At 34.6% G+C, this 16,553-nt stretch overlaps 1 protein-coding gene across 1 annotated transcript in view; it reads right to left on the reverse strand.

The window, feature by feature from the left end:
* LOC142334613 (alpha-mannosidase 2-like) overlaps positions 1–16,553 on the reverse strand; it is a 101,990-nt gene that overhangs the window by 6,804 nt on the left and 78,633 nt on the right. The window contains exons 10-11 of the mRNA XM_075382786.1: positions 3,870–4,090; positions 162–306 (exon numbers count right to left, since the gene is read on the reverse strand). Of these exons, the coding sequence (XP_075238901.1) occupies positions 162–306; positions 3,870–4,090 (366 nt within the window). The remainder of the gene's footprint in view (positions 1–161; positions 307–3,869; positions 4,091–16,553) is intronic.

The raw sequence follows: 16,553 nt of genomic DNA on the forward strand, positions 1-16,553 counted from the left end.
TACGAAAACTAGTTGAAAACTGAATATGCAGAATAATCCAAAACTACCATTTTCTATTGCATACACGTCTAAAGTTGAGACAAGTGAACACACTTCGATGTTAACAGAGCGACTGTTAAATAAAACCCACAACTCTTCCAATCCGGAGTTGTAAACCCTACCTTGGAACAGTCCCCGATTGTCATCCTGCATAAGGCGTCGGTCCAGGATGACATCGATATGTCCAGTTGAAGTAACTCCAGCACCCAGGGCTTGCGCCGAATGCAAAGACAGACGTGATTTTCCTTCTGGGTTGTCCACTACCATCTAAATATCAGACTACTCGTTGTTATCAAATGCTTTTCACCGTTAAATTCAGAGCTTAACGTTGAAATGGAACTTCCGCTGCCCATTTTCTTCCTGTTACTCAACTGCAACTTTGAGACCGCACGTACAGATCGAAAGTTGGATTCTGACTTAACATTTTCACTGACACAATTTGACAGAATCAAGTGAACCAAGCAATATGAGCTGTCTAAGATCAGACGACCAGGATGAGGAAAATGTTAATTGTTCCGACCCCACTTGTGGGGGGAGGAACTATATACTCAAATGGGTTTTTTTTATTCAGTCAATTTTGGCCGATCGATATATTCATCGCAGAGAAATGTGAGTGGTATCATTAAAAAGCTGGTCCAGCGTAGAATTCAAAATTTAAAAGATTTTTTTTTGATTTTCGTTTTTTTTTTCGAGAGTTATCGAAGATTATCGAGGATTGAAGGAGTTTCGAGTGAACACGGGATATTTGTCCACATTTTGTGGGGTTTTTCTTCAATATAAGATAATTTCTATAAAAATATTATTTCTAACTTCAACTTCTTGCCAAAAATTGAACCAGTTTTGTGTTCCTGATAGACTAAAGGCGATTAAAAAGATTAGTTCTGGTCTCATAGGGAGCTTCAATATCAAAAAAAATTCGAAATCTATTTGAGAGCTCTTTTTTTGCTTTTTTAAGTCACCTAGAGAGAAGTCACTTTTCATATCGAGATTCCGTTAATGACAAACCTCCTTCACAGTCAAATGAAGCTCAATGAACAAAAAAATCGTTTTCAAGGAATTGCTCATGTTTTTTTTGCTTCGACTCTGAGTTTTCGTGATATTAAAGGAAATTTTGAATTCCTTTTTGAGATTTGACTAATTTTTTTGCAGTCTTATGGCATGGAATCATTGACTAACAGTGCAATATGTTCCATAATGAGACTTAAGTGAACATATCTAGTGCTATGAGTGGACAGCTAATGGCTGCTAAGACTTAAAAGATAATATTTTTCGAATTTTTTTGAACATTAACCAATCATAAACTTATTATCGTGAACTGTAAGTCAGTCTCTGTGATGACAGCACCCTCTTCAGTCCTACTGAAATCAAACTTGATCTAGCTGGCGGTTTTATCTTCTAGCTTTTAGTAATATGACTTCAATGACACAAGATTTCAAGTTTTTAAAAATTTTTGGATATTTCCGAATTATTGGTTACTTATGAAATCTTATCTCATTATCCTAAAACTGACAGCTCCTAATGGCTTAAAGAAGATATTCAGTGGATCACAGATAAAGTTTTCAGAGAAAATCTTATGGTTTCAAATGGCTTGACTTTTTCTTCGTACTTTTCTACTGACATTTTGGTTTTTGCCTGATTTTGTTGTTGTTTTCATAGTCATAAGACTTGTTGTGATGTCTTATTGATCACCTATGCAAAAAAACATCTTCATACTCCCATTGACGCATATATGAGCGAATTTATTGACTTCCGTTGAAATCTTTTAAATTTAATGGCTGTTAAGAAGTTAAAAATAATTTTTCGAAAATTTTGAACATTAACAAATCGTAAAACTTTCCTGAATTGTTAGTCAGTCTCAGTATTGACAGAACCCAATTGCTTTCTACTGCATCTTAAAAAATGTCATGAGCGGGTTTATCTTCTAATAATTGGTTATTTGACTTCAATGACAAAAGAATTCAAAAATTTCAAAAATTTTGGATAATTTCGTATTATTGGTTACTTTGGAACTCTTATCTTATTATCCAAATATTATTCACACTATCTAAATATTATTCTGATCCCATTGGCTTAAAGAAGACATTTAGTGGATCACAGATAAAGTCTTCAGAGAAAAGCTAATGGTTTAAATCGCTTCGACATTTTCTCGCACTTTTCTACTGAATTTTTGGTCGTTGACTGTCTTTGTTGTTGTTTTCATCGTCAATAACTTGTTGTAAGTTCTTATTGACAAAATATGAACGGCAAACAAACTTGATGTCCCATCAAGGCATATTTTAGTGTATTTAGTGGATTCCGTTGAAAGCTAATGAAATTAATGGCGTTGATACTACGAGTTTTCTCAAAAATTTCGTGGTTCTGTATTTGTTCAGATTTGATTTTTTGAATTTATATTGATAAAAAAGAGGAATTCCATTGCTGTTAAAAACAATTGAACATAAAAAAGTATTTTTGTGAAAAGTTCATTTTTTAATGCCTTCGACATTTTTCTCGATAAATTTTTTTCCTGAAATTGCTGTTTTTGTTCTTTAGGTAGCCGTAATTTGCTGAAAAATTCTTAATCTTGTAATTGAGGATTGAATTAGGGATGTTACCCGAATCAGTTAGTCAGCTTATAGCCTTTAGTCTCAAAGTTTATGATATACATTTTCAAATATTTTTCAAACTTTTCAGTTTTTGTTGTTCTTTTCGTCAAATTGTAACTTATTTTCATCAATGAGAGGTCACATCCAATTTCTTGTATTTCAAAAACTAACCTATCTACTGATATTGTTTGTCACCGATGCTTTGTTTGTTGGACAATAAGCGTTTTTATAAACGTTTTTTGAGTGGTTTTTTGCGTTTCTTTTTCTCTTCTTTCAGAACAATCGCGTAGTAACAGATCCCAATGGTTTAAAAATGTGGCCCAAAATAAACTTATTTGATCTCTCAGTATGTTGCCTGCAGTTGAATTAGTACAAAATAAGAATTGAATTAAAAATACATAATATTCAGATAATAGCTAATGATTTTAATGGTAGCAATAGTTTGTGTTTTTCGCAAACCGTTTGTAATTTTTAAAGTTTTTCTTTAGTTCGTTTCTAAGGCCTAGTCGACCCAAAGACAAAGCCTTTTGGTTTTGTATGAACTTCTTAGTAATTTATCAAGGATTATTTAGTTGAAAGCTAATGATTTTAAAGACTTTTAAAAATTCTTGGTTTAAAAAATGTTGATTAATTTTTGAGTTTCGCCTTATTGATCGTTCTCATTTATTGACTTGTAACATAGTCTCATTAAGAAAACTTTCCATCCATTGTAGAGCTGGGAGAAAGTAGATTTGAGTAGTTAAGGTTTTATCTGACTGCATTTTGACGTTGTTACTATGTGCTTTTAAATTTAGATATTCAGTTTTTGCCGTGAAATTTTTGTTTTTGCTAATTTCATTGGTGTTTTTTGTCTCGTAGTCTCTTTAATGTCAGATCTAAGTGGCGCTGTAATAAGGCATGGCCTTTTGTAATTCAATTAGTACATAGGTTGTGTAACGATTGTTTTAAACTCAAACATCTATTTTTGTTATTTCTTCATTCGGTTGACAATTAAGTCAAAAATGTAGATGAGCTCGGGTCGGAACATCATGTGCGAACGCACATTAACGAGCCGCCTTGTTACATATAAACTAAAATGTTAACAAAGTTGATCACAAAAAAGAACCTGTACGTTTTTGACAGGTAGATGCTTTTAACAAACTTATTTTAACCCATTAACCCATTGATAATGGGCTGGGCTATGATATAATATCGGCTGTTCGAAGTACATATATAGAGGCTTCTATAGTAGCTTTTAAACCGAACCTGAGTTGGCATTGGGTAAAAGTTGGCTTGAATCGGCAACTTCGAATAGAAATGTCTGGCTTGCATCTGGAAGCCATTGAGATCGGTGTAAAACCTTTTCTTGATAGCCCCGTCCTTGTCATTCATGAGCGATGTTGCATCTACACGCATCGCCAGCTCCCGATTGGACAAAATGCGAATGTCGACCAAGTTCGAAATGGACACTGCATGTCCGTCGATGCCTAGATACAACACGCATGCCCATTGCCCAAATTATCAATTATCAATATTCTGCTTTTTTCTGAACAATTTATTGTGGATGAGAGTTTCTGCAACAATAAAGGTTTGTTTTGTCGGTCTTTAACAAGAGGTGATTTATGCAATGTTACCTACTGCTATCAGGGTTAAAAATACAAACTACAACTGGTCAAAATCTACAGAAGGAAACAGCTCAATTTACTGATAACATGCACCAACAGTCATTCTCTTTAATCAGTAACCGACATTTTGAGTCAATAAAACTACACAACAATTATCAACACACAAATTTTGCCATCAAAACAAAGTTCAGAAAGTTTATCTGGGTGAACTCCACAGTTCACAATTTTACAGGTAGTGGAGTTCCAGTATTTTGAAGTCAAATTCTTGGCCTAACTCTTTCCCCATTACGCAAGTATTAGACCAATACGTTTCAGCATCAGGTAGTACAAATGATAATTGAGCCCCTGATAATAAACATAACCGACTAAACGTCGGAAGAATTGCTCTCGAACGACTAGTGGGAGCTCTAATCAATTGCAGCCTGCTTCAGTCGGGGGGAGGGAGGGAACGGGGAGCCTAAATGGGACCAAGAAGTTCAATAGTGGGCTTCAAATAACCACATTAGAGATTAACATATAACACTGTTAAGATTTAAAGTTAAAAAATGGCACCAGTTTGGGCGCACTTTTCATTTGACTTTTAGTATTAAATTGCCGCCAATTGAATTCAGCTGCTTGAAATTGTGATTGAGAGAGAATTTTAGATCACGCGAAACGCAAAAGTCAAGGGCGTAACAGTCACTCGAAAAGTCCAAACTGTCAAGCGAAAATTTTGCATTAAAAAACACACCTTTACAATAATTGCCATGAACTTCGTTCAAGAGCAATTAAAAACAACCATTTTGAACCCCACACATCAATTTCAGTCAACAATTACTCACGCGAAAAAGATCTAGCGAAGAAAGGACAATTTGTTCACCAGCGATCATATAAAAGCAGCAGGAATTATTAATTGCTCTCAAACAAAGTTTGTAGCAATTATATTAGTCCTGTCGGTCTTTTTAATGCGATTTTTCGCTTGAACGATTTTTTGTCTGACGCTTTTGACTTTTCGTCCTAAAAAACGGGATAAACAGGTAGCGCCCAGCGGACACTAAGTGCTCGTAGAGACTTTCAGCTCTATTTCAGCTCAAACTGTTTTGGAGACTTATACTTATGGTGTGAAGGGCGGTTCTTAGAGGTTGAAGATCGGTTGTTCGTCACCCCCAGAATTGCCCCCACCCCCTGTTCCCAACCCCCTACCCCATCACCCTCCCCCCACCAGGTGCACTGACCTGACCCCCCCCCCCCCCCCCCCCCCTGTGACTATTGACGTACAACCGATCGCTAAAAATTTAGAAAATTTTTATCATTTTTTGAGTTTTTGCAGCCCTAGGTGTCAGGGAACCTCCTCCACGGTTTTATAAAAGGTTACTGCATAGTTTCTAGCGATAGTGGAATTATTTCAAAATTTTGACATTACGAATGTTAGCATCTCTTTGACAAAACGTGCAAATTTCTTAAATTTTTTTGACATTTATTTTTCATTATTCACGTCTTTCAAGAAGCAGGGGCCCGAAAACGTCCTCAGGGGTTTAATAATAGGTTACTGAAAAAATTTTATTTGCAAAGGAATTGCTGTCAATTAATTAATATGACAAATTCTAGCAATTTTTTTGATAAGTTGCATTTTTTCAAGTTTTTTGAAAGATTTTGTCAGTTTTTAGGTTTCTCCGGCCTCAAGAGCAGAGGAACCTGCTCTAGAGTTTGACAATACATTAGTGTATAGTTTCTAGATGTATGAGACGGTTTTTCATGCTTTTAAAATAACGAATTTAATAATTTTTTTGAAAACCTATTTGCATTTTTATCAAGATTTTTGAAAATTTTTTGTCATTTTCTGAGTTTTCAGCTCTAGGTGTCAAGGAACCTCCTCTAGGGTTTTATAATAAAACACTACAAAGTTTCTAGTAGTAGTGAAAAGGTTTGAACACATCAACATCACGAATTTTAGCATCTTTTTGACAAAACGTGCAAATTTTCAATTTTTTTGACAATTAGTTTTCATTATTCACGTGTTTCCAGAAGCGGGGGCCAGGAAACGTACTTAAAGGTTTGATAATAAGTTACTGCAAAAAGTTTTTGCCAAGGAATTGTTATCAATTTACCATCTATTTAATATGAAAAACTTTAGCAACTTTTTTTTAATAAAACTTGCAAGATTTAACAAAACTTTTTTAAGATTTCAACACCGTTTTTTTTTTTTACAAAACTTGCATTTTTTCATTTTTTTACCTTTACTGTCATTAATCAGGTTTTTCATCCTAAGAGCAAATCTCCGTTAGGATGATAAGTTAACGGAAAATTGTTTTTGGTCAAGGATTAGTTTTCAACTTTTATTGTCGCAGATGTTAGTTTTTTTATGCAACATGCAATTTTTTTCAGGTTTTTTGAATTCATTTGACATTTTTTAGGTTTCTCCAGCCTCAAGAGCCACATAAACTCCTCTAGGGCTTGGTTATAGGTTACTGCATAGCTTCTAGTTGCAATGTACTGTTTTTCAAGATTTTAATATTTTTTTAAATAATTCATTTTTTAATCTTTTAGACTTCTTAACATTTTATCCGGCACCAGGATCCCAGGGACCTCCTCGAAGGCTTGATGATAAACTGTCGCAACTTTTTTTGGAGTTAATGGAATGGCAATCCATATTTTAATGATTCCAGCTTCAGCAATTTTTTGATAAAATTTAATTTAATTTTCAATTTTTTTAAAAAATATTATCATGTACCAAGTTTATGGATCTTTATGAACCAGTGAAACTATTAAAAGCTTGAAATAGGGATACTGGATAGTCTTTTGAGACAATACAGTGGTTTTTGAAGATTTTAATATCCTGAGTTTTAGCACGATTTTGATAAAATTTGCGATTGTTTTCAAAATTTTTTGTCCTTTTCGGAGTTTAACGATCATTACTGACCAACGGGGCTTTTCAAGTCTTGCAGTTGGGTTACTTGACATAATTCCAGAGACAGGAAAATACTTTTGAACATTTTCACTGCGAAATCTGGAAGCTTTTTTAAATTTTGCAATTTTTTAAAATATGAGTTTTCATTTGATTTTTTATAGCAAGGCTAGATAACTTAAAGTTGCAGAGTCGAATCAAACCAAAAGCTAGCCCCACTAAACCCTGGCTAGCTACTGATGAAGCCAACCGCTCGTCAGTCGGTTTGAGAGCAATTTGCCCGGCGTTAGTCGTTTATGTTTATAAGTTGAAAATGACGACGTGTAACAATAGAGCTAGATACCAAGTATCATACACTTACTACCAATAAAGAAACATCGGAAATTAATTTGCTACTGAACCCTTGTTCGACAATGTTCCAACATTTTTGAGGGCATCCCTGACCAACATGCGTTTAACTATTTGAAAGCACTTTATATCTTCAATTTAAATCCATTGAAATTTGGGTTGGGTGAACTTTTAAAAGAAAACCCGTATCGAGTCAATTTTCCTATTTCTGGCTCAGCTTGCACTTTTTTCACCAGTTGAGGAACAGTTTAACACCACTATTAGCCGGCCCTTATTTATTTGAAAATCTAATGTTTTTAGAAAAGTGACTAAATGATGGACATATATCAGCTCAAATGCTGCAAAATTAAGGTTATTTTTTGGGTATTTCTCAGTTCAACGGCCAAATTTTTTGAGCACTAGCATGTTTTTAATTATGCAATTATCTTGTTGACTTTCATTTTGACGTTATGTCAAGTTGACTTTTATGTTGACTTTTTGTTGACTTTATGTCAAGTTGCCGACTTTTGTCATTTTTGGATTTCTCTACACTTCTGATTTTGTATAAGACTGCCGAATTATTTTTGGCAGAATCAAAAAAAGCGCTTGTTCTTATTTCAAATATGCAGTTCGCGGTCACATAGCTTCACACACGTCAAGTCAATGAAAACCGAGGGCATTATGACAAAGTAGATCCTTGTCAGTTTCAGTGTTTAAAAAATCCACCACTATTTTGTTCGTAGGCAGAAATTCGATGAACATATTAAAGTTTAATATGACAGTTTTAATGCATGCATATGAATGTTGCTAACCTCAACGAAAACTTTTGATCAAGTTGTTATCAAGTCGTAGACCTAAGTTTTATTATTTCCTCTTTGGTTCTCGTGGTTTTTTAAATAGATCTCTTTTCAATTATAACTGGCAGAGCGCACAGTTGAAAATTTTTAAGGAGCAACTTCGAAACGAGCAAAAAATATGCAAATATATTGCTTAATCATCCAAAATGTACAAACATAGCCGGCAGATTGCCGGAAAATAGCCGCGATAGACGCTTGTGGCGTTACATGAACTGAAACAACTAAAGAAATAAGATGGACGGATTAATCAACAGTCCTTTAATAGACCACTAGACTTTTTAGGTTAGATTTGGAGTTTTTGAGTAAGATATGTCACGCAATTGACCTAAAAGCAGAACAAATGACGTCACGTACACAAATTTTAACTGCAAAGCAGTAGAAACCACTGAAGTCATTGAAAATGTCAATTACAAGAAATCAGGTCGTAAGAATCATCGATGGAGACGACGACACGATGTCCCCAACATAGCCGGCAGATTGCCGGAAAATAGCCGCGATAGACGCTTGTGGCGTTACATGAATTGAAACAACTATCGAAATAAAATAGACAGATCGACCACCAGTCCTTTAATAGACCACTAGACTTTTTGGGTTAGCTTCGTACTGTCATTTTTATGAGACACATAAGCTCTATAAAGAAAGCCCTAATAGGGCTTTTCAAAATTAGGATCTTTTCCGTTTGTGCCCCCTCAGCTTAATGGGTGCATATTATTTGCACCCCTAAGATGCACGTGCAATATTTTTTACATAATGACTTATTATGTAAAGGCACGTGCTCTGTAACTGGGGGCGCATAACATACTGGGGGCACAAACGGAGAAGATCCCAACATTATTATTTGAAATCAAAAACTCTAATAATAAAACTCTAATATTAATATTCGAAATCAAAGACTCTAATAATCAAGAATTAGGGCATATATGTTTGGCACTACTTAGATGCACACTATTGACCTTTAACAAGTAAATGTTCATAAAAATTAAAGTTCCATAAGTGAGTTCAGAAGCCATTTTTTTGAGTGAGGTAAGTCATTGAAATAGTCAACTCCAAGAAGTCAGGGTAAGACGAAACAAAAATCTGTTAGACGAAGTAAAAAAACATAACAGGACAAGTCCTGACCTACAATTCAAAGAATTTTCATTGACTAAACGATCAACTAGACCTAGAATGGACCACGAGTGAATTGAGAAAACCATTCCTAAAAAAATCAGATCAAAAAATTTAAAAACAAAAAAACAGAAAATCAATGTCAAAATGCCGCATATGATTAAAAAACACTAGCGAAACAAAAAAACTAGGCCTAGAATGAACTACGAATAGATTGGGAAAACCATTTAGAAAAAAAATCCGATCCAAAAAATCGAGAAAACAGTAAAAATCAGAGTGAAATTTCCGCATGTGAACAAAAAACCACTAGCGAGAAAGCGAACTTTTGTTCAAACACCGTTTTCTCACTCTACTTTAAATTTAGAGCGAAAAAATTCACGCCGCAAAACCACTCGCTTTTTCGCTCCGCTTGCTGTTTCGGCGTGCCCAAAATCACTACTCCAATTTGACTTCAAAAATCATGAAAATGTGTGAACAGATCTTAAAAAAAAGACATCGCCCCAATACAATTCAAATTCTTTGAATTGTAAAAAAAAAATTTAGGAGCGCTATAATAGCCACCTGGAATTGAGGACGCGGCTAATAAAAAAAAACAATAATTCAAAAACTTGCTTTGTTTGAGATCATCTCAAAACAAGAGCCACATTAACGGTGACATTAAAATAATCATATAATCGTCCCAGACACTGAGATTACAATCTACATCAACAAAACTTTTCAGCACGTAGACGTTCTCAACTTTTACTAGAACGTTGGCACGTTTAAATCTTTACCAATATTGTTCAACTTGTGATAATATCAGGGGTGGCTACATCCAAGGATCAAATTGTTTTCCAAAATTTTTCTCGGACTCCTGCCCAAAAAAATCTGGGACAAAAACTGTTCTCATGATTTAAAAAAAGGAAATTTGCCAATTGTCCGGAGGAAACAAACTGCAAAACTAGTGAAGTTTTTGATAACACGAGCTTACAATTGCAAAATAATAAAATAGCCGGCAAACTGCCGGAAAAAGCCACCGTTGACACGCTTGATGCACATTCGGATTGAATCAGAAAAAAAGTTAAGAGATAGAAATCGACAGAATTTTTCTAAGTGGTCAAAGTGTTCTTATTTGGTGTGCAATTTCTGCATATTCGATTCTAAATTGCAATTAATTCAGCTTCTAAACTGAACGCTATTAAGCATAATACAAATGCGAGCTAGCGATCGCTTCAATGAACTTTGATAACCCAAGGCATTATAACTTAATAACCTGGCTTCATCGGTTTATCCCGTTTCTTTTGACTTTGACCGTATTCACTACATTACGTAATTCAATGAGTGAAAGAGTTTAAAATCTATTGAGTTGAAACAATGAGTGAGGTAAGTCAAACGTGAAATTCGTGAATTATGTTAAACTACGAACGTGATCAAAAGATAAAAGCGAAAGGAAAAAAAGCATGACAAGCCCTAACAAATCAAAGAATTTTCAAAGACCAAAATAAAGCTAGGCCTAGAATGGATAACGAACAGTTTAGGCAAACCATTCAGAAAAAAAATCAGATACAAAATCAAAAGATAACCGACTAACGTCGGGCGAAATGCTCTCAAACGACCGGCGAGCGGTTTGTTTCGTCAGTAGCTAGCCACGGTTTAGTGAGGTAAGCTTTAGATTATTTGAAAGGGCGTACAGTGAGCGCAGCGAGGGTGCAAACGTGGATTGGGGCTGATGTGGGGGCGGTGGCTGGGTAGGGGTGTGGTATCAATTTGTAAGAACCGCCCTTCACAACATAAGTATAAGTCTCTAAACAGTTTCTGTTAATCGCATACTTGAAGACTAGTGGGCTGAACGGCTCTAAGAGAACTTTATGCAACTTGGGCCCTACCTAGAGAGAGAGAGAGAGAGAGAGAGAGAGATAAAGCGGGAAAGAGAAGGAAGGAAACCCTAACCGACAGAGAAAAAGAGATAGAAATATTTTCCATGGTGGGAATCGACTCTGCAACTTCTAGTTTTCTAGCCTTGTTAGTAAATAAATCATATAGAAAAAACCTGAAAAAGGCAAAACTAAAAACAAAAGTTTTCAACTTCGCAGTAAAAAACGTTCAAAATCATTTTGTCTCGACAGTTCTATCAAGTAACCCATCTCCAAGACTTAAAAAGTTTCGTTGGCCAGTAATGGTCGTTAAACTCAGAAAAGGAAAAAACATTTAAAAATTTTCGAAACAATTGCATTCTGTTAAAATTTAACGTATGAATACCCCAAGAACCAATTTATTGTCTCAAGAGACTATCCAGTATCCCTGTTTCAAGCATGAAATCGTTTCACTGGCTCATAAAGATCCATAAAATTGGAATAAACAATTTCCGAAAATTCGAAAATATTTAAATTTTCTCCAAAAACTACTAAAACGGGATTAAAAAGATATTGATCACCATTCCATTAAATCTAGAAAATATGCAGTAGCTTATTATCAATCCTTGGAGAAGTTCCCACGTCCCCTGGTGCCGGAAAAAATTTCAAAAACATGAAAAAATTGAAAATATTTTAAAAAATTGCTTGAATTCGTGATATTAGGAAATCTTGAAAAACATTGGGTAAACATCTATAAACTATGCAGTAACATAAAATAAAATCCTAGACAAAGTTCCGTGGCTCTTGAGCCTAGAGAAACCTAAAAATGACAACAACAATTCAAAAATATTTCAAAAAAAGCGAGTTTTATAAAAATAAAATTGCTCAAACTTGTGATATTCAAAATTTAAAAACTAATCCATGACAAACAAAAATTCTCCAGTAACTTATTATCACAACCTAACGGAAGTTTCCTAACCCGTGAGGCTCGAAAAAACTGAATAATGACTAAATGTCACAAAACTGAAAATAAATGACAAAAATTGTCAAAAGAATACAAAAATCCGTGATGTTAAAATCTTGCAAGACACTCCAATACATCTTAATATTATACAGTAAACTATTTTCAAACCCTAAGGGAGGTTATCAAAAACTGCTAAAATTTGTGACATTAAAAATTAACTATTCCACGGCGAATAAAAACTTGTCAGAGACTTATTAATAAACCCCTTAGGAGGTTTTCTGGTCCCTGGGTCTGGAAAACCTGAATAAGGAAAAATGAATGTCGACTGAAAATTGCCGGTTTTGTCTTAAAAAGGCTGAATTTCGTGATGTTAAAATGTTGAAAACATTTCATTACCACTAGAAACCATGCAGCAACCTATTATTAAATACTAGAGGAGGTTCCTTGACACCTAGGGCTGATAAAAATAAAAAGTCAAAAATTTTCAAAAAGCTTGAAAATTATGTAAAAGTCTAAAGTTGCGTGTTTTTGCCGAGCAGTTGTTCATCAGTAGCTAGAAAAGGTGGTTTCCACCAAGCGCTGATGGGGGAGCGGTGGGTCAACAGCGGGGTGGGGGTAACAGCGCGGGAGAGTGAGGCAATAGTGGGGGGGGGGGGTCAACAGTGGAGGGGTCTTCAACAAAGAACCGCCCCCTTCACACCATAAGTATAAGTCTCCAAAACAGTTTCAACTGAAACAGAGCTGAAAGGCTACGAGATCATTTAATGCCCACTAGGCGCTACCTGTCTATCTTGTTTCATTTTCACACTCATCACTTTTACAGAACATGATAAAATGTAAGTGAACAATTAAAAATTATCAGACCAGAAAACATCATGAAACATCTGATAAAAGTTTCTTTAAAAGTTGCAACTCCAAAACACCTATTGGCAACAGACCATATAATATATTTAGTTTTCATTCACTAAAGGACTGTAAATTGACAAACACCCAACAAAAATTTTCAGGAAAACGGAGGTATGGGGAAAGGATATGAACGACAAAATCAGATAAAAAATCTCTGCAAAAGATCAACAAAATCTAGCTAAAAATAATGAATAAAATGCCAATATGCTATTTTCAAATCACTATTTTAGTTAACTTTCACTACTACTTCCGGTCAAGCATACACCAAACCAACACTTTGCCGATTTATAAAATAAAAAGCGAAGAGAAAAAACAGAAAGAAGTTAGAAATATTTATTATTTTTCACTGAAAAATGCCACGTTTAGCTTGCAGTGTTTTCCAGCAACACCTCTGAAAAAGCTCTGCATAAGATATTGAACAGTAAAGGTAGCAAAAAGCACAAAAAAAGAAATTAGCAGAAAAACCGTACAAAAAAACGAAAATCCGCCAAAATCTGCACAAAAATCACCTTTACCAAAACTACCAAAACTACTTTTACCAATTATCTTTAGCAAAACAACTAAAAAATCAAAACAACCAAAAGGCAGCAAAAACAACTAAATTGAGCCACGGATATCCCCCAGATGCTATAAGAACTTCCAGAATACAAAAAGCATTTACAAACAAGCTGAAATGAATTTTTCGATTTCTTTTAATATCATAGAGCCAAAGAAGTTTCATTGGAGTAAAAAGATTATTAAAATGCCCGAAAAAGGACAAGAAAGTAATAATAGGCTAAGAAACTTATCTAAAAACAAATTTGAAATTTCTGAGCTGGTATCAAAAAACTTCTGAACTGATAAGCGACTATTAAAATCCCACACAAAGCAGAACAACAAAGCAAAATGCAAAAAAAAAACACAAATTCGGCTAGAATTCAGCAAAATTGCGGAAAACCTGCAAATTGGTATAAAAATCATTAATTACCAAAGACCTTCAAACCACTATCAAAACAACCCTTGAAATAATACAATATCATTATCAAACTTCTGAACAAAAAAAATTAAAAACTTTAAAAAGCCGCACGTGAACAAAAAAATCGGTAGCTGAGATAATTTTTTCACACCTCAATTTCTCGCTCTCTCAAAACAGCAGCATGAACAAAAAACCTACTCTTCTCGCTCCACGCGGCGAAAGCAGGTGCAACGAATTAATCTGTTCGTTTCTCATCAACAATGCAGGACTAGGCCTGGAATACAATTCAAGCAAAAAAAGCAAAATGCAATTCTGACAAATAAAAGTAATCAAAACTCATGTTGAGCTCAAAACCCTAATCACATACCCAAACCACGTAAAATAGTTATAACAAAAATTACTATGGACAGCTGAAGAGCCAGCAAAAATTGAGTAGATGTTTGACTTGGATTTTCAAAACAGGTGGCGTCCCACTTTTTTAAAAGCATGCCAATTATGATAGCTTTGAAAAGAACAAATATAAAACTATAAAGCATAAAAAAATGCATGAGATTAATTTATAAGTAAGTAGCTTTAAAAACGAGCGAAGTAACTAATAAAGAGCTCAGCTTGCTTATTCACATCTTGAGCGATATTTTTCTGAGTAACAACACAGAATTAAGACAGATTTGGTAGCTTATATACCTGTGAAGTTGAAAAACTCTTTGAGGCACCATAAAAATAATAGCTGCATGCTGGAGTTTTCGTTTCAACGCTCTTAGAACGAATATATTATATCTGCATCGAATCTAAAAAATTCAAATCTTCTGAAAAAATCATATTCGGTAGAACCATAAGCTTCGTACAATAAGGGTTATACGGAAGACAATATACTTTACTACAGAGCATTCCCAACCTGTTGTTTTTTATCGGAGAGACGAAAAATTGATCAACATCAATTATAGTTGTAATACAGTTGAGACATAGCTGTAAAATTCGTTTCCTAAAAAACAGCATTGAACAATTAAAAACACAGATACAGAACAACTGAAGTCCGGATTGTTTTAAATTGCTTTAATTTGTCAGAGCCAAAATCAAAAAGTAAAATGTTTTGTTTTCAAAAAACTGCCGTTTGTAAGCAGCTTATCTCAAAGAGTATAAAGGAGACTGAATGCGGCAAGACTCTCTCTTTGCGAAAACAATTGTCATAATTAATGAAATAAGACAAGCTGCCAAAATGACAATGTATAGGAGAACTAGAAAAATTGTCGAGAAAATTTTCAAAAAGTAAAAATTTGTTTTGAAAAAATTCAGAATCAAAAAGTGATTCACACAGTTGAAGCAAAGCAGTAATGGAAATAAATTGTGAGTTTTTAAGAGTCGTGAAGAAGTCTGATATAGAAAAGAGGATAACACTGAAAGCAGCAGTCAACGCGCCCTGAAGCTTTATAGTTTTTTTACCTGTGTTGCCTCAGTGTAATTACAGGTTCTGTTACCTGATGTTTTCCCACGGATTTGATTTCCAATTACCCTCAAAATCATCAAAAATTAAAGAGTAGAAAAACCTGCACCAAAACAATATAAATTATATGGAACTGGAACTCAATAATAGCTGACTTAGTACATGAACAGTTAATAATCGTTGTAATAGCGGACTTAGTACGAGAACGGCTCATATTCGTTGTTATTTTAATGAGTGACACAAATATGAGAAAAATATCAGTAGTGGCATAATAGGTGATCAAAAAGTCAAAAGGTATCTAATTTCTTTTCAAATCTATGTAGTCCACAAAATTACGAAATGCAGATGGAGTCATTGTTGATTGGCGTTCAATCAATTGTGCATGCAGACAAAGTGCGTGCTATGACTGGAACTTAAAATTTCTTTGAGTTTTTGAGGTTCGATATGAAATATCTTTGTTTTTTGATTTTTCATAAAAATTTTTCAACAATTAAACATTAATAGACTGATCTCAAACGGTTTCCGGAGACAGTGAAAAAACGATAATATACTTGCGTTTCAAAGATACCGCTCGTCGTCCTTAAGGACTGAACATTTACCAAAATTAGCTAAACTTGATTAAAAAAATTGGGCTGAATTGGCTGAAATTGTGGGTAGAAGAAGGTGCCTTTTTTCGAAGGAATCAAAATTCCTCTTCTTAGTGAAATTCTAAACACAGAGAGCTTCAAATTGATACCACATATGCTAGCCTCCGATGCTCTCAAAAAGTTTAAAAAATAGTTATCTGAAGAAATTAAAAGTGGGAATTTTTTTTCAAAAAAGTGGGAACAACAGGAAACCAAAAACTTGACAGAAGCCCACAATCCAAAAAAATCATGGAATTCACCGCCCTAAATACTGCACCTCCAACTGTCTTACAAATCTGTCTCAAAACTTTCGGCGAGACAGCAAAGTTGAAAACAGTGCACCTCAATATGTCGCCCTCGAGCTTTATCCCGTTCTATTCGGTCAAATAAGACAGCCCAAAAGTTAAATTAGAATTTTTGAGGGAA

Source organism: Convolutriloba macropyga, chromosome 2, assembly GCF_964194025.1.
Source record: "Convolutriloba macropyga chromosome 2, txConMacr16.3, whole genome shotgun sequence".
Taxonomy (NCBI): domain Eukaryota; kingdom Metazoa; phylum Xenacoelomorpha; order Acoela; family Convolutidae; genus Convolutriloba; species Convolutriloba macropyga.